The sequence below is a fragment of the Ixodes scapularis genome, unplaced genomic scaffold (genome assembly GCF_016920785.2).
Source record: "Ixodes scapularis isolate PalLabHiFi unplaced genomic scaffold, ASM1692078v2 PGA_scaffold2__306_contigs__length_199485367, whole genome shotgun sequence".
NCBI classification, from domain to species: Eukaryota; Metazoa; Arthropoda; class Arachnida; order Ixodida; family Ixodidae; genus Ixodes; species Ixodes scapularis.
Genome location: NW_024609857.1, coordinates 162,814,938 through 162,842,831, shown reverse-complemented (window position 1 = coordinate 162,842,831; position 27,894 = coordinate 162,814,938). Strand labels below are relative to the sequence as shown.

Here is a 27,894-nt window from a genome sequence, read left to right as displayed (position 1 = left end):
TCTCAACACATCGGCGCGCCCTGGAAAGACGGTAATTGAAAACTTTTTTGTTGTCATCGAGACTCCTTCCTGGGTACGGGCGCATTAAGTACGTGCTCAATGGAAAAGCAGCGTCGCCGAGTAAACAGACGGGCCACCTAGACACACTCGAGGGCAGCCCGAGAGTGTTGGCTTCAAAGTGACGTCTGATGGCACTTTCCCTGAAGAAAGAGTCATCTGACATGCGTCCCTGTGCCCCTACATCTACTAGAGTAAACCTGTACTTGGCGTCTGCGACAGCGAGCAGGAGCAAGGAATAAAACCCTTTATAATTATAACAATCTGACCCACTGTTGTCTGGGCACTTAATAGAAAAGTGCTTCCCGTCAATGCTACCGATGGCATTCGGGAAATTCCACTTCGCACAAAACTCCTGCCGTATTCTTTCCCACTTCGATGTGGTAGGCTCTTCCAGTACCACAGGAGACAGACAGTCCCAGATGGCCGGCAAGGTTTCTCTCAGAATCCCTGAGACTGTCGAGGCGTGCATTCTGTAGCTCATGGCCAAGTCCTGCATTGATCCTCCGGTAGCCAGGAATCTAGAAAAAATTATATTCACATATTAACCTCAACCTGACGTGCTTTTGCGATGCAGGATTTTGTGATAGAAGTGTGGTATGTTCTATAAAACTGTGTTGAAAACAGATTTGTTATTGTTATGAAACCAGTGAAGCTGTAAAATATTTTTCTACCATGCTGTTGAATGTGAAGGTGATACATTAACAGCCGGAGCAGGGCTTGTGGGAGGACTTTTGGTATCCCCTCAGGTTTATTCGCAAGGGAATGAACAGTGATCAGTGTACAGTATTACACAATATATATATAAAGTATTGCAAACATAATAATTTTGTTAGAAAGACGAACAGATCCTATTTACCTCAACCTAACTGCGAGCCTTTCTCCAGGGGAGATTGGCCTCCTGTAGGTTGGTGCGTGGAGGATTAGGTGATACACAAAGCTCAACAGTCGATCAAATGATGCCTTGGTCATCCTGCATGAACACAATGGCACAGTGACCCAACATGAAGAGGTATTCCTCAGCAGAAGTTTTCAAAATCTACACTTTGAAATAAAGCTCTAGGCATCATACCAGCCTAAGCATGTCATAATGGAGTTTCCTCCTATTGTTAGGTTTTATATGGAAGCGACGGGAAGTTCCCAGGATGGCTGTTTGATTGAGCGTGGCAGCTTACACTGCTACTATAAACAACCCTAATATATTTTTACAAGAAACAAACCTGCCCATTCTGCTAAATTTCAAAGTTGCAAGCTCGTGATACTGGTGAAAGCACTCTTGTAAGCCACTTCACTGCAACGAAACGGCTCTCGACACTGTCCCTTGAACACAATTGTTGGCTGCTGCCATATAAGGGGGAGCAACCGATATCAGCCCGGATTTGCCAACGGAACGTCTAGCTTATGAAGCTTGGCTTCATCAGCTATATGTTCCGTCTCGGCTTGCCCTCATGAGCTTTGAACGGAACGTCTAGCTTCATCAGCTAGAGCTAGACGTTCCGTCCCACCTTGCCTTCATCAGCTTTACAGAAATAATACTGCAAACAACGCGCAGTATTTTTCGCGTCGGGAAGCTCGCGCTCCCAAACAGTACGCCGCAAGCTCGATCATTTTTTAATACTTTTATGACACCGAAATCGCCGTAAGTTCAATATCCCTTTGGGGCGTGCATTCAGTTACCTGAAATACTTGAAGTGGTATTCGGGGTCCCTCTCTCGCAGCTCCTGGACGAGGCGGTGGTATTCCCCGTAGACCGTGCGCTTGTCAAAGATGTGCCGTATGTACATTGACCGCCTACGCTTGCGGCGCAGGCGGTGCACCAACAGTGCAAGCGCGAGTTTTCGTCGGGCAAGGTACGTCCACGCCATCGCTCGAACTTGGCGCTCAAGAAGCGCGAGAATTCTCGTCTGCTATTCGCGACTCCAGCAAAACGGACGCCACCAAGTGGGAAAACCGGGAACCAGCCGGTCCAGGTCGCTCCGCGCCCCTCCGCGTCTCCGGTGGCTTTCGCGGACACGTGTTGTCGGCGCGGTGGCGAACAGTGCAATTCCACGAAGGTCCGAAAATTTCTTAAGTTTTCCTGAGTGTTCATTAGTGTGGCGAAGCCTCAGTAGATTGCTTCCTTCCACCACGTGTTTTCGATTTCTTGGTTGGGAAGGAATCACGGAAAAACGTTCTGATTTCTTGTCTGTCTCGATTCACATTCAAAGTGACGACTACTGGGTAACTGATAAGGGGTTTCTTTATAAGGATGCAGAACAGTGGGAGGACGACGGACGATGCATTTCACTGGAGGGAACACCAATGCTGCAGTCAAGTGAATGGGAGGTTCGATAGCTGCTTCTCTTGAGTTTGGTTGTGTTCGATTAGCTTCAAGTTTGAGCCACCCACGGCGGTCGGTGCGTTGGCTATTCATCTTGGCTGCTTTTTGCCGAAAAATCTTCTGGACCACTCTGAAGGATTTGGGCTGATTTCGCAATTATTTGATTCATGAAAGCCTGCTCGCTGCAAATAAAGAATGAGGGAAATTATCTGTTTGCAAAAGGTGGGGGACGAGTCTCGCAACGTTAGAAGCTGTCACGGCATTTTGATCTATCGCACCTCCAATATTTATATTATACCACCGTCGAATTAAGCCAACAGCAATTAACGTCTACATTGCTCAGGTTGATCGGCCACAAAAATACTAATTTTTTTCCGTTCAGGATTCGAAGTCAAGTTCAGTGCAGAGAGGTTCTGCGTGAATCTCCAATGAATTGACTCTTTTCAGTTTGTCCGCATTCGTCTCCGTGCTATACCGGCTAGAACCATTTGGCTAAGTTTAACTTAGTATCTCTCTGTCTGTCAAATATACTTTTATTCAGCAGTTCACCTAATAGCTAATTAACTAAGGTCATATTTAAAACCGAAGAATATTCTAATATCGCTTTAGTGGGACGTAGTACGTAATATAATACATAACCCGCTCGTCAAAATGACTTCTCGATTGCTACTAAAACCTGAATTGAAATACGAGTATCAGCTGCTCAGTGGGGTGCCGGCGGGTTAACATGCTCCTTGGCTTAAGAAGCGCTTGCTTAATTTTCGTAATTTTCCTGCAGCCTGTGTTGTTGACCGAGCAGACGACTGAAGCTGTTTCTTAAACGCGGATACGCACAAAAGCCCGATTTCGCGGACAGATAAGTCGCATGGTCGAGGCATGCGAGTTGGCTGAAAATGACTGCCGCTGGGAGAATTCTGCAGTCATTGCCGCTTTCCTTAGATGAGCAAAACTGATTAGTATATTACCGTCTCTCCAGAAGCCCATAGTTTCGGTTTCGAACGAAATCTCCGAAACGAAAGTTTGACATGAAAAGAACAAAAAAAAAAAAAACACACTTGGAAAACAAAACTATGTTCTGCAAGTTTATATGCACCGGCCACACTGAACCGTCTCAGTTCAAATACCTATAAAATTGGGCATTAAACAAAATAAAATCTGTTAAATTGAACGCGCCACCTGTTCAGGCGGCCCGGCCGAGCCGACGCGACCTGGACTCAGCCGCCATGTTTGTTTGGTGGTGGCGCCCCCTATAGGTCGCTGGAGTCGCGAATTCGAAATGAAAAGGAACCGGAAATGGCGCACTCTCGCAGGAAGCGCACCCTCGTAGCCAGATTCTGCGTATGCGCCGCGCTGGCGACCCACCGACGCGCGCCGCGGGAGTCGCCAGGGCCGCCGGAGTATAGGGAGGTCGAATTTTTGGCGCGCGTGGCGTGACCGACGTGACGTAGCCGACTTCGGCCAGCGTTCGCTTGCGCGCGCGTTACGTCGGAGTATAACAGATCCTTAAGCGTGAAACACATGTACGACGAAACCGTCCGATCCGACGTCCGACCGCGCAATACGACGGTCGGAGGCGAGGGTTTTCAACGCTCTCCGATGCTACGAACACCCCCTCCCCCCAAGGTCATTCCGGCAGTCCGCACGTCGGATCGGAAGGTTTCGTCGTACATGTGTTTCCCGCTTTAACGGCAACCCGAAAGTTCACCGCAACAACTTATCGCTTTCTTGTTTCGTGGTGTTGGGTCTTGCGAGGAGTTGTGCGATGGAGCGGCGACAAAGCACGTACCAGAAAACCCGGGGTTCAGCTTGAAGCCGGTGGGTCGGAGGCAGGGCCGTAACCAGGGGGGGGGGATAGGGGGTTCTAACCCCCCCCCGAAATTTTTTTCTGGGTACGGCCCTGGTCGGTGCACTGGCAGCCAGCCGATTTTAATCTCCACCTCTGCGCACGCGCAGTGGCGCCGGTCGGCTACCGGGTACCAAACCGGGACCGGTTCTCCGGTTTGCTGTAACTCTCCATTATATGCCACCGATGCACATGATTCATAGGCGAAAATAAGACAATAGACACTTTCGAAATGGCCGCCGTTGTCCCCGAAAACCTCCCCCGAAATTTTTTTCTGGGTACGGCCCTGGTCGGAGGCGAGGTTGGCACGGCGTCGGCGTCTGGGGTGGCGTGTTGGAACTGACGGGGCCGCTGTGGTCTTGACGTGTACTCCGCAACACGTGCACCTGCTTTCAACTGGGGCGAAGGCTTCGCGAGAGCCGGGGGTCAGTCCAGGTGGAAGTTTTGAAGAACCCGGGTCTGGACGCCCAGCGGTTCCCTTCCACACGCTGGTCTGCCCGCTCGAAGACACTCCATTTTCTGTTCTCCGCCTTCCTTCTCTTTGTCTCTTTCTTGTTGCGGGGCGCGTGGCACGCACTACGAAGATGACGCGCGCGCACACACAGTTCCTCGCGTGCACAACGCGGCACTAAGATGACCCGGCACGTGCACATACCCCGTCGAAATCCGCGCACGTTACAGTCTCATTTCTCCTCTTCTAGAAGTGTTTTGTTTAGGTATTGTCTACTCTCCCGGCAGCCGGGAGAATAACTTTCCCGAAATACTACTGGCAGTTGCCTCCCATTGGCCCATCATGCTCAGATTAGGTTTTTTTCTCTCATGAGCCGCCCCAGGCTGTCGCCTCGAAGCGGCGTGTATCGGTTGGCCCAGGTGGGTTACGTTAGGGATGCCGCGAACCACCCTAGGTTCGATTTCGAAAGATTTCAATATTTTAGAACCGAACTGATGTTCGATTTCGAAAGGTTTCGACCGTACGGAGATTGGAATTCGAAAAATTCGCAACTTTAAAAAATCGTAAAGTTTCGAATTCAAAAAGTTTGAAGCTTTTACGGTTTCTAAAGGTTCGGGTTTGATAATTTCGAATATTTTTTTTTACTTGAGGTTCGAGAAAATCGAAGATTTCGAACTTTGCTAACTTGAAATTCGAGAGATTCGAATGTTTCGAATTTCTTTGGATCTGAAATTCGAAAAATTCGAACGTTTCGAATTCTTATAGACATGAAGTCGATAAATTCGAAGATTTCGAATTTCTTTCTACATAAAGGTCGAAAAGTTCGAAGGTTTCGATTCTCTTTTAGCGCTAAATTCGAAGAAGAAACTTAGGCTTCGAATTTCTTTAAAGTCCAAGTGCGCAAAGTTCGAGGTCCGGTTTTCATGTTCCGCCACCAGTTTCAGTTTCAAATAACGTTTTCACGCCTCACTGGTTTTCACGAAATCAGGTTTAGAAATGTTCGGGTGTGATATTCAGATAGCGCGAAGTTGGTCAGGCAATTAAATGAGATGACGAGTGTCCCGGATATGCTGGATTATTTGCCAGTGCAGTGTGTGACGTGTGCAGATTAGTAATTGTGGCCGCCAGCCGGGGGGGGGGGGGGGGTGGGGGTCTTTAACGTGCATCACGCATTAGTGATCACACGAATGCACTGTTTAACGATACTCATCCAGTTCGAAATGGCCAGGGGCAGGCAGGTGGTTGAGGGTCACTGAGGCTTAGAAAAACCTTGAAGCGATCTGGGAAACTGCCTCCCCACCAAGAAAAGGAACTGAGTGAAATAATCACTCCAAATGGAAACATAAGCATGTCACTTTATGTAATAGATTCGAAACAGTATTGAAACAAAATCTATGTCACAGAATTATGTCAGTTTTGTATAATAAATTTATGGACAGAGCTGCAGCGATGTCCGTTTGATGTGATCACGATGTGGCAAAGAATAAGTTCGCATTTTCACACCACAAACTCTAACTGCCGTCTTCCATGATTTTCGTTGGCGAAGCGATCGATAACTTTTCCACAGTCAACAGAGATGTCCCTGTGTGTATGCAGCAAGGCTAGGCCGGTCAGACGTGCATCGCTCTTCTGTGACCGCAGCCATATTTTCAAGCGTCGGAGTGTGGAGAAAGACCTTTCGGCGCTGGCAACGCTTATGGGGAGAGTGACCAGTATTTGCAGGAAAGTCCTAATTGAAGGAAAGACTCCACCGTCACACATGTAGAGCGCTTGCACAGCAGTCGAAGGGATGTCCGCGCCGTCTTCGCTTTCGCGCTTTCACCTCTCCCGCCATAGCCGTAGCTCAGCTTGAATAACCTTTGCGGTTATCGGGGCGTGACTTCCTCCGATGAGTGAGCAATATCGCCGGACAATATCTGTTGCCACTCTTGCCTCGTTTTTTCTTGTGGCGTGCAGCAGCTGAGACGGCATGAAGACGTAGAGCTCGCAGACTCCAAAAGTTTCTTCAGTGAACCTTGATCTCAGGTCTGCCAACACATTATCCAATAATGGAATGTAGACCGACGTCCTGTAGAAGCTCTCCGGATCGAGCGCAGGGGGGTCGGACCTGTGAATCTGCCTCTTCGTGATGCGAGGGAGCTTCAGCTCCGTGTCTAGCTCATCTGCCAGCGCAACGGCTTGCTCGTAGAGAGGCCTGAATACCTCTTCGCAGTTTTGTCTTTGAGCAGTCAGAACAGCTATAGTGTCTGTCAACGTGTTCCTTGCTGTGTGAACGACGGCGCACTCCTTCTGGTATAGACAACTCAATGGCAGTGTATGCGCCTGTAGGTCCGACAGGCAAACTATTGCCATTAGGAACTCGCCATCGCCAAGCGAGACACGGAGTGCCTTCGCTTTTGCAGCGCTTTGCATTTCTCTCCAGCTGGCAATGGCGTCGAGAGCTGTGGACACGTAGCCTAGTGAGTCTCGAAACTGGATAACACCGTCGTGTTGTTCAACCCATCTCGTCTCACAAAGGCCTCTAAGTTGGTGGCCAAGTGCATTTTTCAGTACAATGTTCCGTTTTGGTGACGCTGTGAAGAAGGAAATGATCTCCTTCATAATCCCCACAACGTTCCTGACGGCTTGAACTCGTGATGACTTGGACAAGGACAAGATGAGTGCGTGGTTAAAGCAAGGGCAGTGAACTGCGTTTGGCGCACCGCTTGATTTCGGAAACGGCACCACATAGCTCCGACACCATGACGCTGCAGCCATCTGTCGCCAAGCCAACGCATCTTTCGAGATAGAGTCCTAGACCCTTCAACATTTTTACAACCCGTTCCCCGAGTACTTGCCCTGTCAGAATAGGCTCGGTTACACTGACGTCGAGAGCGTCGCTGTCACTGCGCGGGTCAACGAATTGTATGAAGTCATCTCGTACCATGTTCTTGTGCACGTACCGCAGGACGAGACTCAGCTGTGATGTGTGAGATACGTCGGTCGTTTCATCGAACATTATGCTGTAGGCGCCTGATTCGTGCACCCACTGGATGAGTGTAGCAAGACCTCGTGTCCACAGCACTTGATTAGTTCATTCGGGGTTGTCTTGCTGACGTATGTGGCTCGGGATGACGTGCTGGCAAGGTGCTTCTGCAGTTCAGTGTCCTCGCTTGACACTCGGAAGCGCAGTAGCTCGCGGAAATTGCCCTCGTTAGACGTCAACGAGGGCTCACTTGACCGTTCGAGAAGCGTTCCGTCGTCTCTGTGTCCACGCAGTGGTATACCCTGGCGCCCTAGAAAGATGATCGACTCTATGATTGGCAACAGGCGGTTTCGGTTGTCGTTTACTTGATGTATACGCTGACTGCAGATTTGATTGGCCACATCTTTTTCGGGCACGCGGACACACGCGAGGAAGTTCTTCCCGGCCTGTATTGCTTCTTTGTGGTACTTGCTGGCGTCATGTGCAGGAAGGTCACCATCTTTACCTAGTGATTTCGCGAAGGACGTAAGTGGCTTCGTGAAAAGTTCTTGAAGTGGAATATTTTTCTGGTAGCCTCCCACGCTACCCGTTGTGGACACCCCGCAGGGGGCAACTGTGAAGGCAGGTGTTTGGAGAGTGGCGTCTCCACAGACCCCGAGCCATGCGGGTTCGCCCGCCCACGTCTGGCTGTGCGTGGCGTACTGAAATTCCTTCCCATCTTTATGGGTTCTCGAACTAAACCAACTGATCGGGCCCTGAAAAGGACCCGCACCGAAGTCCTTGACATTCCGACTAAGACCCCTGATCTTTTTAAATTTCCAAAGTTTCTTGTTTTGCACTCCGAGGGCGAAAAGCCACTGGCTAAACTTTCTCCATTTTTAGTATCCAAATTGCTTGAAGGTATTATCGGTGCGAACTTTAGCGCCAAAGAGATGGCATCAGGCGACCTCCTTGTTGAGGTAAACACAAAGGAACAAAGTGAATCACTCTTAGCCCTGAACTCTGTCTCAGACTACAAGGTCAGTGTGACTTCTCATCGAAAGTTGAACACCGTCCAAGGGGTCATCTCTGAAGATGACTTGCTCGACTTGACAGATACAGAGCTAGTTGAGGGTCTCTCCGGACAGGGAGTGGTTGCAGCACGACGCATCACCATCCGTCGCGACGGCATAGAACGCAAAACCAGGCATGTCATTCTGACTTTTGACTCCCACGACTCTACCCTCTAATGTAAAGGCAGGCTACCTTCAGTGCCGTGTCCGGCCTTATGTGCCGAACCCTCAGCGCTGCTTTAAGTGCCAAAGGTTCGGCCATGGATCGCGGAACTGTCGGGGCAGCGAGACCTGTGCCAAATGGTCTAGTAAGGAGCACGTCGCTGATGTGTGTGAGAACGAAGCTCAGTGCATTAACCGTAATGGAAAACATTCAGCATACTCCCGATCTTGCCCATTATGGAAGCAAGAAAAAGAAATTCTCACCTTGAAGGTTAATGAAAACATTTCCTATATTGATGCCAAAAAGCGTTTCGCCTTTGTTTCCAATGGCACGTATGCCCAGGTCGTACATAGGGGACCGGTACGGCCAGTGGTTTCGACTGGAACACAGACTTCTACGGACGATCTGCGCCTTCCGTCGAGGTCCCCTGCGTCATCGGGAGTGGTGCCAGCTACACCGCTTTCGAACCGTAAGGTGGATGCTGCTTCTTCAGCATCCACCTCAGGGCAGGGGCTGACCCCCCCCCCCCCCCCCCACCCCCCCCCCCCCCCTGCTCCACCTGGCCCTTTGGCCCCTAAGGGCCAAGGCCTACACCCTCGCACCTCTGCTCCCCAGGGGAAGCCTGGGGAGCCGCCGAAGCAGTCGACCTCCAAGGGTCAGCTGCCGGCGGCAACAGACGAGTCCATGGACGAAAGTGGGCCCAGGTCCGAGGAGGATGCTCCCCTCTCAGGATCAGAGTCCTCCCTTTCTGTCGCCAGTGAGCCCACTTGGAGGCAGAAAGACCCTCCTAAAGAACAACACGCCACGTGTTAAGATAGATTTTAAACCTTAAAATCTCCTTTTAAATCTCTTTTCGTATATATACATTTTTCCTCTCTAGATGCCAAAGTATAGTATCATGCAGTGGAATTGTCGCGGCTTTTTATCTAATATTGATGACATAAATTTTTTTCTTGATGAGCATCGACCTGTGGCCATATGTCTGCAGGAGACTCATCTTAGGGACACGCATGCCAAAGTTTTACGGCGCCATCAAGTTTTCAGAAAGGACCGTGCATCATCTAGCAATTCGTATGGTGGAGTGGGTGTTGTTGTCCAGAGCGGTCTAGCCTGTGCTCCAGTTCCTCTCACGACCTCGCTGGAGGTAGTGGCAGTCCGTGTTCTTCTTGACCGCCTTATTGCACTGGTTTCAATTTACCTACCCCCAAATATTTCACTGCGTCTACAGGACCTTCAAGGACTCATTAGCCAGCTTCCCCAACCTTTTTTAATTTTAGGCGATTTTAATGCGCACCACCCCATGTGGGGCAGTGCCTGCCAAGACTCCCGTGGTGGGGTCATTGAACGATTTTTGTTATCATCTGGCCTTTGCCTATTAAATGGAAGTCATCCAACTTTTTTTAGTGCATCTCATAATACTTTCACCTCTATAGATTTGTCTCTTTCATCACCATCCTTACTTCCATGCCTTTCATGGAAGGTTTTAGACAATCCCTTTGGAAGTGACCATTTTCCTGTGATTTTAGAAAGTATGACATCACTCCCTTCTCTTCGAACCAGCATCCCCAGGTGGAAGTTGGATGAGGAGGACTGGGCTCTTTTTGCATTGGAAGTGGTGCTTGACTCTACCGAATTTTTATCTATGTCGCCTGAGAATGCAACCTTGCACATTACTGACCGAATCATAAATGCAGCATCTATTTCTATTCCACAAACATCGGGGAATCTTCCGAAGCGGTGCAAGCCTTGGTGGACCAAGGAGTGTACTGCCACACGTAGGTCTCAGAACAAGGCCTGGGGCACTTTTTGTCGCTACCCATGTACTAGGTACAAGTGAATTTAAGAAAAGTAAAGCAAAGGCTCGTTGGACAAGGAGGCAAGCCAAGAGGAGTTCGTGGATGAAGTATGTTTCGAAAGTAAACAGTTTTGTTACTTCAAAAGAGGTGTGGGACCGAATGAGGAAAATTCGGGGCAATTATCTTTCTTTTAGGATACCTCTTTTACCCTCAGCTGTGCCCACATTAGAGTGCCAGGCAGATTGTCTTGCAAATTATTTTCAAGAAGTCTCTAGTTCATCCAGTTACACTGCCAAATTTCAGAAATTCGGGGCTATGGCGGGAAAGCAGCCAATTGGTATGTCTGGATCAGATGCTCTAGAATATAACCAGCCTTTCACATTGTGTGAACTTGAGGTGGGCTTTGCAACAAAAAAGGAATCTGCACCTGGACCTGACAGAATTAAATATGAAATGTTGCGGCACTTGTCCCGCGAATCCCTAGGCCATCTGTTGACTTTTTTTAACCATTTGTGGGGAGCTTCTGTTTTTCCTCAGTGCTGGAAACGTGCACATATAATTCCCTTGCTGAAACCCGGTAAAGATTCTTCACTGCCTACGAGTTATCGTCCCATTGCGCTGACCAGTTGTCTCGGGAAAACGTGCGAGAGACTGATAAATAGGCGACTGGTGCACTTTTTGGAAACTGAAAAAATTTTAGATACGAATCAATGTGGATTTAGAATGGGTCGCTCAACCTTAGATCATCTTGTTCGCCTGGAAACTTCCATACGTGAAGCTTTTGTACATCGACAGCACTGTGTGTCGGTATTCTTCGACCTAGAGAAGGCTTGCGATACTACTTGGCGTTATGGGATTCTCAAGGACTTGCACATGTATGGCATCCGTGGCCGAATGCTGCGTTGCATACAATATTTTCTTACTAACCGGACTTTTCAGGTTAGGTTTGGCTCCACACTCTCTGATGTTTTTCTTCAAGAAAACGGGGTCCCCCAAGGGGGTGTATTGAGCGTTACTCTGTTTGCAGTGAAGATAAACAGCCTGGCTGCAACGATGCCACCATCTGTCTCCTATTCGTTGTATGTAGACGATGTGCAGATTTCCTTTTCTTCCTCCAACCTCGGGTTGCGAGCGCCAACTGCAGGTCTCTATAAATAAAATGAGTAAATGGGCCAATGAAAATTGGTTTAGATTTTCTCCTGAAAAGACAGTATGCGTGCCCTTTTCAGTGCGGCGTGGCCTTTCACTTGAGCCCGGTTTACAACTCAATAGTACATCTGTACCTGTAAAGCAAGAGCACAAATTTTTAGGAGTTGTTTTTGACAAGAAACTTCCGTTTTGGCCCATATCAAGGAACTAAAGACGAAATGCCTGCAAGCGTCTAATATCCTCAAAGTACTTTCCCACATGTCTTGGGGGTCTTGCAGGCGATGTCTCATAAGTATATATTATGCTTTGGTTCGTTCCCGCCTGGACTACGGTGCAATTGTGTATGGATCAGCACGGGAATCTGTTTTAAATATGCTAGATCATGTCCATCATCTTGGCCTTTGACTTGCTACAGGAGCTTTTCGCACTTCGCCTATATTGAGCTTGTATGCAGATGCGCAGATGCGTAGCAAATTTCTTTAGTAAAAAGGAGACAATTTCTTACTCTTTGTTTTGGATACAAAGTTAAATCTGACCCAGCACATCCCGCCTTTAGCTGTGTACAGACTTCTTCCCTCTTACGACTTTTTGAAAACAAGCCAAGCATTGTGCTACCATTAAGCTTTCGGCTTCAAAGTATTTCAACCTCCCTGCAATTTACAATCCCTGAGAATAGCATGAGTACAAGGGTCGAGAGCATTCCTCCCTGGAGTGCAGTAAAAGTTTCATGCGACTGGTCACTGGCCAAATTTCATAAGAAATCAGTCGAACCTCTTGTGATTCAGCAGGAGTTTTTAGCATTTATTTATTCATTTATTTATTCATAACACCTTGAAGGTCCATTTCTGGACATTACACAAGGGGGAGATTTTTTCCGAATTACAGTATAGTCAACACTTAAAAGAAGAAAAAAAAAATAACAGTACGAACAGGATAGCAATATCACAACTGAAAAACCACTATAACAAAATTGTGTATATTACAAATTGTAGGATTCGAGCACATATAACACTTCATTATCTGGGCAAGAACATCACTGTAAACGAAAACTAATTAGTACTTAAAAATCTAAAACAGCTAATCGGAATGCTGTAGGGTCGGAAAGTGCGGTTATATGATCAGGAAGAGAATTCCAATGCATGATTGCGCATGGTAAGGAGGAATTATTGAACGCAGATGTATGACCAAAAATGCGCTTATAACTTCGGATGTTGGTCAAACGACGAGATGTTCGGTTAGGGGGCTCAAGCAGGGGGCGATAACGTTAGGGTTAGAATAGCGTGATTTATGAATGATGCATAAAAGGGCAGCGGTGTGACGTATTTCAAGTGGTTGTAAGAGGACAGAGTTTTTAAGAAAGCAGACACTTGCTTGGCGAGAGTAGGTTGATGTTATAAAACGAACTGCATGATTTTGGATGCCTTCGATCTGATTGATAAGGTATTTCTGGTGGGGGTTCCATACAGCGGAAGCAAATTCGAGTATAGGGCGAACGTATGTCTCGTACGCTAACTTGCGTAGATGGGGTGGTGCAGAGAAAAGATTGCGTCGCAAGTATCCCAGTGTTTTGGATGCAGAACTTGTAGTGGCGTCAATGTGGTTAGACCAGGATAGATTGTCAGAGAGATGAACACCAAGGTGTTTGTAAGAGGATAAGAATGAGAGGGGCGAGTTATATAAAAGATATGAATGACGCGATAGCGATTGTTTGCGACTGAAAGTTACTACATTACATTTTGAACCATTAAGAGACATAAGCCAATTGTCGCACCAAGCACTGATGGAGTTTAGGTTTTGCTGGAGAATTATGTGATCATCGGGATTAGTGATTTGCCTGTAAACAACACAGTCGTCCGCAAAGAGGCGTATTTTGGACGAGATGGAGTCGGGTAAGTCGTTCACGTATATTAAAAAAAGAAGAGGCCCGAGCACGGTTCCCTGTGGCAAACCAGAAATTACATCACACACATTAGATTGGTAATTACCGCACACTGTGCATTGGCTTCGTAGCGTTAAGAAATTACGTATCCAGGAAAGTGTAAGAGAGTCAATGTGAAGTGAAGAGAGTTGAGCGAGTAGTCGGCAATGAGGAACACGATCAAATGCCTTGGAAAAATCTAAGAAAATGGCATCAGTTTGAGTGTACTGGTTCATGTTTATGTGAATGTCGTGAGTGAATTCTATTAGTTGTGATTCGCACGAAAACCCCTTACGAAAACCATGCTGCTGCCATAAAAAAAATTGTTATTTTCTAGATGAGATACTGTGTGGGAGAATATGATGTGCTCGAGCAATTTGGATGCCACGCTCGTCAAGGATGTACGGCGGTAGATTGAAACTAGGCTACGGTCACCATGGTTCGGGATAATCTTGCCAATCTTCCAATCGGTGGGAATTCGGCCTGTGGCTAGGGATTGTTGGAAGAGTAGACAGAGGATTTTACTAGAGATCTCTTTGGTGTTCTTTAAAAATTTTGAATTTATATTGTCGTGGCCAGGGGAAATGAATATTTTTAAGTCGTCGATAAGCATTTCGATGCCGCGTGCAGAGATAGCGATGGGCGCCATAAATGGGTAGTCGACTTCACCAACTGGAGGAATGTTGTCCATGTTTTCAATGGTGAAGACTGATTTGAAGTGGTCGTTAAGGACCATCGGGTTATCAGCCTCTAGAATACGTGTGCCTCTGTCAGTCGTTAATCGTATGGCACAGGGGTTCTCGTTAGGTGATATGAGTCGCCAGAATTTTCTGGGATTGTTTTTTAGTATTGAAAGCAGGTCATCATTAAAAAAGGGTTTTTTTATCTGTCGCAAGCGTGTGACATTCTTTGTTAACACTCAAGTAGCGTGACCAAGCACTGTCTGTTGCCAGTCGCTTAGCTGATGTGTAGAGTCTTTTCTTTTTATTCCGTTGGCTCTCGAGTTGACGATTATACCAGGGCTGATTCTTATCGGACCTAATTTTGACGAGTGGGATAAAGGTATTAATTAAATCGTTTATTTTTGTTTTGTATAAGGACCAGCTATCGTCAATAGATCTAGCAGAGAAGGCATCAGAAAAGGATTCATAGAAGGACCAGAGACCGGTGTTAAGTTCGCTGTAGTTAGCCTTGTTGTACGCCCGAATTTGTTTTGTAATAGGACTACGGATATGGGAATGTAAGGAAAGAGAGATTTGTAACAAACAATGATCACTCAGGCCAGTTGAACAGGAAAGGGAAGTGATTGTTTGAGGTGCGGATGTAAAGACAAGATCGAGAATGTTTAAGCCGCGCGTTGTTTGGTCGACCATTTGGGTGAGGTTAAAGCAGAGGGTTGTCTCAATAAATGCTCTGGTTTCACGAGTAGAAGTTGGGACAGTCCAATCGATCGTTGGAAAGTTGAAGTCACCACACAAGTAAACATTGCATTTGGGGTGGCTACGTTGAACTTTTTCCAGGCTGTCATGAAAGTTTTCAGTGAAAAGTGAGTCGCAATCGGGAGGCCCGTAACACACGCCCAATACTATTTCGCTGGTAGGCAAAGATGTGGAAATCCACAAGATTTCAAGTGAGCTGTCGGTTTTAATGACACGGGACCTACAATTTTATACCGATGGGGCCAAAACCTCACCCTACGTAGGTTCTGCAGTGTTTTCACCACAGTACAAGAAAGCAAGACGTATCGATAGCATTGCAAGTATTTTTACTGCTGAGCTTTATGGTATAATGATGACCGTTGAACATATCTTAGAGAATCATGTGATGAAAGCTATTTTGTTTGTTGACTCTCAGAGTGCCCTGCTCTCAGTTCGTTCTCTTACCGACACAAAAAAAACTGGCTTGCTTAACAAGTGCGTGTAAAGATGCACCGTGCTCTCCTACCAGGACTCGATATTAAACTCTGCTGGGTGCCGAGCCATGTAGGAATTATCGGTAATGAAAGGGCAGATAAGCTAGCCGCCTCTATCAAGGATAACAATAAAATGTCCCTTAAACTTCATTGTGAAGATTTAAGCCCGCTTTCAGAAGAGCAATTAATAAAGTATGGCAGTCAGAATTGGATGGGGAAATTGACAATAAACTACACGTTATCAAACCTTGTTTGGAGGTGTGGGAGAGTTCCCATCACAAGAATCGTTTCCATGAAGTTTTGATGTCTCGATTGAGGATTGGCCACTCGCGCTTGACACATCTGCATTTGCTTTGTGGTGAAGATGCTCCACAGTGTGAGCACTGCGGCAAGGTAGTGACTGTATCACACATATTGTGTAACTGCAGGCACCTACATGAACAGCGACGGGCATGTTTTCCAGAACTTTTTAGATATCATCTCCCGTTTCACCCTGCCTTCCTTCTCGGTGATCAACCTCTAGTCCCTTTTTGGCGTGTTTTAGAATTTCTTAAACTGGCTACATACACCGGTTGTAACTTTTATTCATAAAATATATCACTCCCATTGTAGATATTTTAAAATGTTGTAGATTATGGTCAGTGTGTAATCTTAAAATTCATAGACATCGTAATTTTTTATATCCAGAACTCATGTTTATGTGATACACAACTCATATTCATAGTCTTATTAGATCATCAGCTTTTATAGCTCTGTTTCTTCAACCCTTGTTTCTGCAATAGTTTATGCACTTGGCGCATTTTGGCCCTGGTAGCTCTCGCGCCATAAAACTCCAATCAATCAATCAAAGCCCCCGCTCGCTGCCCCACCTTCCCTCCCCCTCCCCCCCCTCCGGTTCGCTTTCCTGATTTCATTTCTCGTCGATTTCATTCTCGTCTTCTGGGGCTTTTATTTTATATCTTTTTTCATAAACCACTGTAGCGCAACTTCTGAGAAGCTGCTCCTCAAGTGGGTAGGAGGCAAGGAGCACACATTTACTTTTCATACATTCTTTATTATTTACACAGATCTCATACATAAAATGGAAGATAAATACAGATGATAAAATTTACGGAACATTAGAACAGATAGCACGAGAAGCAAGAAAGAGCACAATGAAAGAAATATAGATTTATAAAAGACATCGCACCACCACAGTTTTGATCAGCAGAAACTTCAATCTTTCTTAGACAAAAAATATGATTTTTTTTTGTTATTCAGCTGATAGATGACTTGTTTTACGGTTTCTGTGCTTTCCTATCAGCTGCAGACCTTTTCAAATGAGGTCTTTGCAGATCTCTTCTTTTAAAAGGCGTAAATTCACCAGGGTTCATAGCAGAACATCTGGAGGAACTTCTAGCCGATTGTTGGACAGAGAAGGTCTCCGACTGTTCTGTCATGAAAGCACTAAGATTCTTCATCACATCATCCTTGTATACCAGATTGAGAATGCACGCCTGAAAGCACTCAAGCTTGCCCACAAAAGTAAGGCAAGGGTCTGTGAGCAAAAAGAGAGCACCAAAATGCCTGTGTCGTCCTGTGCGCTTAGCACGTGGTACGGTTCGATCTGCCTGCAAATTTCAGGTGCAACGTCGCTCATACGTAAGAAAAAACGAAAACAAATCTGTGCTAAGTGCTGTGTTCACGGGGTTTCTGCCGCACGAGACAGAAAATCGCAACCAGGATCGCACCACATGGAACGGGCTTGAAACGAAAGCGACGAAAACGAAACTTTACATCTCGCTTCGGAACACCTTTCGGAATAGAAGGAACGACAAGACTTTCGGCTTGTTGGAGTTCCCGCACCATTTCGCAGCGCAGTAGCGCCAAGGTATCCTCTTCCGAGAGCACCAGAACTTTCGAAGTCAAATTAGCGCGGACCGAGCGAACACCACGTTTTCCGCAGAACGCTTGGAACTGGCGATCACGCTCATCGGCTGTCGGCGACCGTTGCACCGGTTGCGCCGTCGCGCCGGTGCCATGGCCACCGGCCCGGCGGCAGTGTCGATCGTAACGCCATATTTTGAGGCAGTGGAAACAAGAACCCTACGTTTGAGCGCAAAAAGGGCGCCCCGAAGAAACGTGGATGTTAACGGCTGTACCCATCCTAGTTGCCGGAGTGGGTGATCAACATATTTGACGTCATCGTGACTCTTGGCGGCCTCTACCGAGGTTTCCTTGAACGCCGCTGGCTGCGTGAACCTGTGCCCGCTGTCCCGTGCACCGGTGAGGTGGCGCTCTCTCTTGAGAGCATGCAACAACAGTTTGCAGTAGACGACAATAACGTTCAATTTAACGACAAGAAACACCGAGCGCACAGGTATGATAATGTTACATCAACGCTGACATAACGTCCCATTTAACGACCATAAAACGTCGAGTGCAAGTCTAAATTAGACGGGATGTTAATCTATAATGTTACATCAATGTTTCAAAAAAGTAAAATAATATGTCACGTCGCACAGAAAATAGCCACAGGTCGTCAAATGGACGTGATATTTGGATGCCTGGTTGAGTATGGAACGTATATTCAAAGTCTAGAAAACGTCGGGCATGTACTTCATGTCCACAGGCGACATTATATCGACAAACAAAAAATGTATGAATAGCACCGCAATACTAAAGCTAAGCTCATAAAATGTTAAACCGGCATTTCATCTGTGCGCCTAATTTCATACTTTTGACGACACATTGACATGTTAAAAACACTAAAATTTTTGTCCTTCAAATAAAAGACGAAAAGCGTAAAAATTCATGCTTTTTTAAGCCTGTTCTTATATCTAACCTATGAGCACATCGTGAAACATGTCAATTGTCTTTTTTTTTTTTTGTAGATATCGAAATACCTACGTAGCAAATGCATTTGCACGACGATTTCTATTGTTAGGAGTACACCTCTGGACAAATTGAAATTACCTCCTGATTCATTAGGAGCCCACACACCAAAAATTTCAGTCGCGGGTTAGAAACACCAGCTTGGTGAAAAAACAATCATTTCGGAATAAATAAGGGTTCCAGTCAGGGTGGAGTGCAGGCGCCGTCCATGGATGATGCAGGCTGGAAAACGGGCTGGAAGCAAATAATATGATGAAATATGGAGATTTAAGGTGACTCTCAAATTCAAGAGAAAGTCAAGAGAGGATGCGACGTTCAAAAAAGAGGCTCCTCACTTCTGCTTCTGCTCAACCCGTTTCTGTGCGCGCTTCAGCCAACCCATTGCGGTCACCTGAAACTCCCTCTGGGTCATCGGCCGGGCTTTGTTGGCACTGACAGCGTCTGGGGAACGAGCAGGACTAATATTCACATAAATGGGCAAAACAAGTCAGCTCACCATGTAAAATGCTGGCAAGTTGCAACGTTCAGAAGTGCAGCTTGCCTTTTGCTCCAGACCAGCTGTACTGAGCTGCTAGCTGGTCAGTCAGGGTAGCTCGCAAGATGCTAACGGTTGTCTCGTGCGCCATGCCGCCACCGATCGTAGAAAGCCAATCTATATGAAGAAAACAAACAAAGAAATAAGTATGTATCCGTTGAAACACATAATCAGCCTGTTTTCACATTTCATGGATACTCTATAAAATGTTTTGTGAAATGAAAATTGAGTTAACTAATTGGCTTACAAGGGTTTGGCGGTGGTTCCTTTCTAAGATCTGGGTCTCGAGAGCCTGCACCTCCTGGTGGTGAAGCGGCAATGCAGGTCCTTCCGCAGGTGGTTGGCCGGCGTTTTGTGCAGGCGCCCAGCGCACCAATTCCCTGGACGCTTGCCTTTAGTTGTGAATCTTCTGTCTTCAACTTCAGCACTTCCCGCAAGATCACTTGGAGGATGACGGGGATACAGGCGTGAAAGAAAAAAATGATCGCGGCTCCGAGTCTGAAGACCAGGTCGGCCAATTTCATCGATTGCCGATTTTGTTCCTTCGTTTTTGAGGGAACTTTGCACTTGAGCAATAGCATGCTCTTTGCAAGTTAGTAATAATAAAAAAAAATAGATCATCAAACACGTTAGAAAGCAGACACTAAGGGGGGACCGTTCCATAGGGTGCCAACAAGAGCCATTACTAACTTTAGAAATCTAAATACCATAATTGTGAAGCCATGGTGGCTTTTTTTTAAATAAAATAAAAATGGGCGCAGCTAATTTTCGGAAGGCTTTACGTCGTATGTCCTTTCTGGCTTGGTTAGCATGGTCTTGTTGGTTAACTTGTAATTTATCTGAACACGCAATATGCGAACCTTGCGGTGGGCTGGTAATATGGCTTTACCCAGGTCGCTCGCCATCATCAGTAACATGACTGACGTCCCTGCTGAAAGATGGAAACGAAAACTGGTATATTCATGTTTACGAAATAGTCGCATTCAGTTAAAGAGAAAGAGCTCAAAACAAAACAATCGCGTGAAAACGCATAAATGCTCACACTATTTTGGGGAATGGTGGCAGATTGTCGAGCTCTGGCAGCATATTGTTCGTGGCACCCGTAGGGGTCAGTGAGCAGCTCTCCCTCTCGCACTCTGACGTCAGCTCCTCGGTTCGGGTTGCCTTGCACATGTGTAAACTGCTGTCGCGTAATCGCCCGAAAAAAAAAAAAACAAGAGAAACGTTATTTTTTTATTGCCCCCTTCCCCCCCCCCCCCCCCCCCCCCCCCCCCCAAACGTTTTCTACGACGTTCAGGTCGGCTCCCTGGGCTGGCCAGCCGAGCGTCATGGTACCTCTGTCTTGCAACAGTTCGGTCACAGACCGTGCTTTGTGGATTGGGCTGCAATCTTGCTGTAGATAGAAATAACAGTCACTGAGAGGGCCACCCAAAGCGTACGTACGGCAGGAGCTCCGACTCCACAAGCTCTCCGTACGCCGCGGAGTTGAAGTAGCCCTCAAAGCGAACCAGAGGATCCAGTCCGTCCTTCGAGAGCGCACGCTCGCAGCTCAACGGGGTCTACTTGCAATGCGCTGAAGATTGCATGGCTTGAACTTAAAAAAATAATTCAATTCTTGTGTCAGCTTTTATCGGAGGAATGTCTCATATCACGAGAGTATCATGAAGTAGCTTAACGAGTGTAAATACTTGTAGGAACACTGACACTGTGCTAATTGGAGCGTGCTACTCAAGGACCTAAAACTATGTTCTGGCTTCTTAGCTAGTGAACTAATGCAGATTGTAAGTCGAGTAATCTATGAACCTGCAGTCGCAAGAAAATGATAAAGCTCTCACGTGACTATTCAGTGCTCTTATCTGGTGTTGTCGGCTCTCCATATTCGCTGACGTTGATCCCAGCGAGTAGTGAACGTAGATTCATCCGTGAACAGCACGTTCTGCCAGTCTACTGAAGTGATCGCAAAATGTTCTTTAGCGAACAAAAACCGTTTTTCCTTGTTGGCTGTCGAAAGTATTAGCTTTTTTTGCTGTGACGGGGCTACGCAGACGAGCCTGGTGGAGTCACATTCGCCTAGTCTTCACGCTCACGTTGTGGTTGAGTTAATTTTTTATTTCTTGGGTGGTCAGTGTCGGATCATCGGCTACAGCGGCCGCAATCCATCGGTCCTCGTCCTCCGTCGTCGCCCTCGGTTGTGATCCACGCGGGAGGTTGTCAGCTCGTTGGTCGTCCCGAAACGCCTGCCATATTCTGTTAATCGAGCACAATGGGCGACTGCACAGTCTTGCTACTTCTCTTTGATTAATGCCCTGTTCGCACAGGGTAAGAATTCTAAGTCGTTCCGAAATGGTAACGCTTGGCATCGTTTGTCAAGACGATCATAGACGAGCGATTCCTATTTTTTTTTTATAAATATATACCGATAGCTATACCTCATAAAATATTTGCATTGGTTCATACAGAAAGCGAGGCGTCAGCATTCACCGATAGCTGCATTCGAGTTCTTTCTTTAACTTTTTTGCACACGCGTGTAAATGCTCCACTATTTTGTAGAGCTTGCACTCTGCTCCGTGGTTCTGATAACTGACGTTAATGAAGCTCCATGGATCTTCCGTGCACAAACGAAGTGCTTCAGTGCGCTGGGCCAGATCATGGCTGTGCTCTGAGGAGTGTTGCTTTTTGGTCAATTATAAAGCTACTACATTTCCTTAAAAGTTTTGCTGGATGCGGGAGCTGATAGATCTGCATTTCGACAATTCCAACACCACACACGAGCCACAAAAACTACAGAGAACACAGGGCGAGCGTTGGGAGCAAATATATAAAAGTTTGAACATCTTGGGAAGAGACAGTGGCAAAGAAACTTGGACAAGAGAAAAGGAACAAACACGACAGGACGGTGCTGAACTAACAACTGTTCTTTATTATACAAAGGGAGGAAGGAAGAAAAGGGAGGTAGGCCACCTCAGTCAAAGGGGCAGATGGATATCCTGACAGTTTCAACCTTTTAACTTGGCCTTTAAAGCTTCCCTCTATGAAGTGGAAGAAGGACTTGTTTAGGGCGGACCCGAGACAAGGGTCGCGTTTGGTGGTCATTTAGTCCGCGCACAAAAAAAAAGAATGGCATTTTGGATTATAGGCGATGCCACTCTAAATTGGTTAAGATGAGTATAGCGGTCTCTTGTCTCGGGTCCGCCCTAAAAAATCCTGCTTCCACTTGATGAAGGAAAGCTTTAATTGCGAAGTTAAAAGATTGAAATCGTCAGGATTTCCATCTGCCCTTTTGACTGAGGTGGCTACCTCCCGTTTGAAAAAAGCTAAAGGGAGGGAGAGGACGACTGAATTCGACAAAAAAAAAAAAGAATGGTGGTCGTGCCCTATCTTCATCCGGTTTCCCATAACCTTAAACAAGTCGGAGGTCGCTGTGGTGTCCCTGTGGTGTTCTCTGCTTCACAAAAAAATGGGTCAGATATGTGCAAAGGTCGGTGCTATTGCCAAAAAGCGGTCGAGAAACATATCCACCAAAAACACGTAGTGCCGTTTGTGGCTTGTGTGTCTGGCGTGGTATATAAGATCCCATTATCGTATGGCAAGGTGTACGTTGGACAGACGGGCCGCTGCCTAAATAATAGACTCGGAGCATTCATATTCACTCAGGGCCACTGTCGGAGGGTTGCTACCTTCACACTGCAGGGACTGCAAGTGCCAGCAAATTTCAGTGAAGTCACAGTTTTGGATAGACATAAGGCTCTGTTATACTCCGACGTAACGCGCGCGCCAGCGAACCCTGACTGAAGTTATCTACGTCACGTCAGTCACGCCACGAGCGTCAAAAGCGGCCCTGGCGGCTCCCGCGGCGCGTCGGTGGGCCGCCAGCACGGCGCATGCGCGTAATCTGACTACGAGGACGCGTTTCCTGCGAGAGTGCACCATTTCTGGCGTCTTTTCGTTTCAAATAAGAGACGAGAATTGACCTTTTTCAGAGATCGCTGGGCGCATGCGCCGACTCTGAGAGACAGGGAGGAAAGGGAAAGGCGCCATTTTTGGTGGCTCTCTCGTCCGCTCGGTCGCACAGATAGTGCATGGTTCGGCTTGACTCCTCCGCTATTCTCGCGGCTTGGCTTCAAAATCGTCGCGCCTCACCACCGCGCAGCTGTAGGTTGCACAAATAAAAGCAAAAATGGTTCAAATGGAAGCCTTTATGGAGTTTCAGCAGCCTTTGCGGGTGGTGCACAAAAAGACTCGATGTCAAACACCCCGCCCTTTTTGCCCTGCTTTCAAAAGCCTAGGAGGCGAATCCCCCGTGTCAGCCGGCTGGATCATCAATGTGACGGCGCGACATTCTGATTTTAACTAAAATACAGTAAATCTGAACATGATGGTAAGCCGGAAACTGGGGTAGGAAAACGAAAACGCAAAAGGAGACAGAAAAAGAACAGTCAACGTCTCTTGAGACGATGCCTGTTCTTTTTTTGCGTTTTCTTTTCCTACACCAGTCTTAGGTTTACTGCTTGAAAATGAGCGTGTTGGTGAATAGATACGAATACATTAAAGGATAAAAGATCAAGGATACAGGACTTCTTAAAAGAAGTCCTGTTTTCGTCCCTGTTCTCGATGCATATTCGTATATCAAGTTTACCACCATGTTCAACTTGCACCAGGTCGCCTACATTATGACTATTTTTCCGTTAATAGTAAATTGCACGCGAGGTTGTGTGACGTAATCACGCCATACACGGTACTCAAGTAAAGAATAACATGATAAAGCTTTCCGTCCTTCAGGCGTGCGCTATAGACATTCGCGTCTTGCCATGTGAAAAGAGAAGAAAAAACAGATAAAAATATCAGTCGCTGGCAAAACATTTAAAGCGTGCGAAACGAATTTAAGCTTTACGGAGACAGAACCCTGATGGAATGTCTTGGCAACCAACCGTGAACTCCTTTGTCTGCTGGGCTCACTTTGTCGAAGGTTCGTAAACGTGCTGAGTTTAAAGAGAGATCGTTTCTAACGTACCTTTCCTTACGTTTTGTTGGTGCAGGCGAGCCTTCGCGACATCAAGACCGCCCGGATTTCACACCGCCCTAGTTTGTTTAAAGCGGGAGACACATGTACGACGAAACCGTCCGATCCGACGTGCGGACTGCCGGAATGACCTTGGGGGGAGAGGGTTTTCGTAGCATCGGAGAGCGTTGAGAACCCTCGCCTCCGACCGTCGTATTGCGCGGTCGGACGTCGGATCGGACGGTTTCGTCGTACATGTGTTTCGCGCTTAAGCGCGAAACACATGTACGACGAAACCGTCCGATCCGACGTGCGGACTGCCGGAATGACCTTGGGGGGAGAGGGTTTTCGTAGCATCGGAGAGCTTTGAAAACCCTCGCCTCCGACCGTCGTATTCCGCGGTCGGACGTCGGATCGGACGGTTTCGTCGTACATGTGTTTCGCGCTTTACACATACCCGAATACGGTGATGCTCGTGCGTTCGCGCGGTACACAGGACGGCTAAGTGACGGACGCAATAAGCTCGAATAACTTAAGCGATCAAGGGGAGAAAAATCAGCTGTTTGTAGTGGCCGGGCCTTATAAACGGGGCTCACAAGCTCCGCACAGAGTAGATGTTTGGGTAGGTATCGAAACTGGTCACCATTACTATAGATAACACTCTGCGACTCTGCCTTGAAAGCGGACCCCTCTTTTACTAGCCAATTGTAAGACGCGATACCGAAGTGACGATTAAGTGGCTCCGAGTCGATGGTAGAAACTGACGCAGCGTCGGATGTCTATGCACCCTTGAAGGTATAAAAACGAACGAGGTCCTCTGTATCGTAGACAGTAGCTTTTGTTAATCCTCCAGGTCGTCCTCAGCCATATCGAAGAAAATATGCACGCCAAACGAAGACAGAAAGACACGTTCAGAATGGGGAAAGACGAAACAACGCCACCAGAGAAGACACGTAAACACATGGACCGGGAGGCACGCCAGGCCTGGCGCGGACGACGGAGAGACGGTGCCAGAGCCACCAAAAGTGTTTCGAGCGATTCCCGCGAGGGCGCGCCACGATCGTGGCCGAACTATGAAAAAGGTCAATTCTCGCGCTTTCATTAGCGCCAAGTTCGGGCGATGGCGTGGATGTATCTTGCACGACGAAAACTCGCGCTTGTATTGTTGTTGCACGTCCAAGTCGGGCCCACACGTCGTTTGTCAGCCGCCGCTTACGCGCACGCTTTCCTTCATCTCTACACATTTTCTTTGGGGCACATTGCATTTTGTTTACAATCTATATAAGCACAAGTGGATAGCGCGACGATCCCTGCCCGCGCTCACGCATTATCCCCAGCCAAAAAACTCCGTTGCGTATCCGCTCTCTCTTTTTATCCGGCCACGACCGCCACGTTAACAACGAAATGTGAGTGTAGCGTTTTTATATAAAGCTTCCCCTTTAAAGCAAATTACAAAACATGACCGCATCTGCTGCAGCAGCGGAACACAGGGGATGTGCGGAGCAACGAAACCAACTCGCCCAAGCCTCAACTTTAACGAAATAGCTTACCTGTGGGGAAAACGCACAGCCCCCGAATGGCCTCCCAAGCATTGCTTTTCCTGTCCGTGTCACGGTACTCAAGCTTCCTCGTGTCGTAGACACACGGGTGAAAACGAATTCCCTCGATAAGCTTGTCGACGACCGAGTCCGATTCTTCAAACATGACGCCACACGGAGTGGTCCTCCCGTCATCTGCTATTGCTCGTATTCGCTGCGCTTCCCGCGCGAGGGCTGCCGGGAGCCAGCGCGTGATGCATTTTGGTCCGGCGTCGCTGGCGCGGCCGCGGCCGGCGTGGAATACGGCATGCTTCATTTTGACGTCGAGGAGGTCACGCAGCGTCGAACTGCAATGGCTTAAAGGGGGTAGTGTAACGAACGAAACCAGAGAAGCGGCACAGCGTTGGAAGACGGCCGCGGGTGGCGCTGGCGCTTGCAGCACCGTCGTTCCGGCTGTGGCTCCGGCTTGGCCAGCTTGGCTCCGGCCGATCCGCAGCTGTCGAATACACTTTCGTGTGCTAGTTTCACATTTTTATTCACCTACGAACACAAATCATGTTGTTGGAAGTTCACTGGAAACAAATAATTGTTTCCGGGGTATTGATATTGGCTATGAAGCGTGTTAGGGTGCCTCTATCTGCCGGCCGATGCAGGCACTATAACGGTGCTACGGATCGAAGCGCCACCTACACCGTCTTCCAAGGAGCGGCCGTTTCCGATGCATAGTGGAAGCTACGCGGTAACTACACAACCCCCTTAAAGCCACTGTAGTCGAACGCTGCCTGTCGCGCCGCCCCGATGGATGGATGGATGAATGCAGCTAAGCCCTTTGGATCGGGCGGTAGCTTACGCCACCTAGCCATTTTGTTTTTAAGCTTAGAATATTTAAATGTGAAAACTATATTCACTCCGCACTGAAAAGAAAGTGAGGCTATAAAACCCCCTTGCCATCAGTTAATAAGAAAATACCTAGGTTTCTCTCGCTTTCTGCCACCATTCACTTAATCTTTGCTTGGTAATCTCTACGGTCTTGAAATCCACTCTTCCTTCGCTGGCTCTAAAACCCAATGACTTTATTAAATCTATGTTGTCTTCGGTAGGCATAGGGTGAAGCCCTTTAGAGTAGAGTATCAAGAGCTCAGCCGTCTCGTCCTCCTTTCTACAAGCAGTACACACTGTATCCATTTTCTGGTACTTCCCCCTGTGTGTTCTGGTTCGCAAAACACCCGTCCTCGCCTCAAACAACAGTGAGCTTCCCCTAGAATTGTCATAAATGCTTTCTTTGGCAATAACTGTTTTGTTTAATCTATAGCTTTCCAGAGCTGTCTTTGTCTGTATTCCCTCTAGCCACCGATCTCATTCTGTGGCCTTAACTTTCTTCTTAACTGCGACCTGCTCTTCCGTAACTCCACTATAGCCTAAAAACTTTACTCTTAATTTCCTAGTGCGCTATCTCCACTTCGTGTCTATACTCCTCATGTATAAAAAGCTGAAAATATTTCGTGCCCATTGCTCCCCATCCATTTGCCTCAACCGATCCTCAAATTCTATCTGGCTCACAGCTTCCCTGCTCTCAAATGACGCCCATCCCATGTCTCCTTGTACTTTCTGGTTTGGCGTCTTGCAATGTGCCTCCAAAGCTAACCTACTTACTCCGCGCTGTTTTATTTCTAGTCTTGCATGCACTTCGGATTTCATGCATAGCACTGCGTTTCCAAAAGTCAAGCCAGGCACCATGATCCCTTTCCAAATCTCTCTCACCACCTCATACTTGTTGTAATTTCAAAGTGCTTTCTTTTTCATTACAGCTGCATTTGTGTTGCCCTTACTTATTAGATATTTTCATGCTCAGTAAGATATTCTGCACCATCAAATATCCATACTCCTAGATACTTGTATTTACTAGCTCTGTATCTTCAGCCTCTCAACTTCATCATTGTTAAAAATTATGACTCCATTTTTTTCACTACTGAGTTCTAAACCTAATTCCTCTCCTTCCCTACCACAGATGCTCATTAATTCCTGCAACTCTGTCCTGTTGTTAGCCATCAGTACGATATCATCCGCATACATCAATCCCAATAAGGATTGCTGAATTTTTTGGCCTAGCTTACTGTACGAAAGGTCGAATCCAAGCCCGCTCTTCTCTTGTCTATCCTTCAATCCTCTCAGATACAACATGAACAGCAAAGGCGATAATGGGCAACCCTGCCTAAGGCCTAGTCTTATCTCTATTTACCCCGTTGCATTTACTTCCCATGTTATAGACCTTTGTCCGGAAGTGCTCTTTTTAGCCTCGACGCAAGGAGCAAAGGCGAACAA

At 47.1% G+C, this 27,894-nt stretch overlaps 1 protein-coding gene and 1 pseudogene across 1 annotated transcript; both read right to left on the bottom strand.

Moving 5' to 3' along the window:
• Window positions 1–96: 96 nt before the first annotated feature.
• Window positions 97–1,922, bottom strand: LOC121836646. Its single transcript, XM_042291605.1, has 4 exons — window positions 1,735–1,922; window positions 917–1,030; window positions 331–578; window positions 97–200 (listed from the first exon to the last, which is right to left on the bottom strand). The coding sequence occupies exons 1-4, from the start codon at window positions 1,920–1,922 to the stop codon at window positions 97–99; spliced, it is 654 nt and encodes a 217-aa protein (XP_042147539.1).
• A 5,417-nt stretch (window positions 1,923–7,339) lies between these two features.
• On the bottom strand, window positions 7,340–21,368 carry LOC121836645 (annotated as a pseudogene).
• Between the last annotated feature and the right edge of the window lie 6,526 nt (window positions 21,369–27,894).

Bases quoted from the DNA above. Each gene is read 5' to 3' on its own strand.
- LOC121836646 (XM_042291605.1), bottom strand. From the start codon at position 1,922: ATGGCGTGGACGTACCTTGCCCGACGAAAACTCGCGCTTGCACTGTTG. The intron at 1,031-1,734 runs GTAACTGAATGC...GTGTTCATGCAG, and splicing joins TACCACTTCAAGTATTTCAG to GATGACCAAGGCATCATTTG. The intron at 579-916 runs GTAAATAGGATC...AATTTTTTCTAG, and splicing joins AGGCTCGCAGTTAGGTTGAG to ATTCCTGGCTACCGGAGGAT.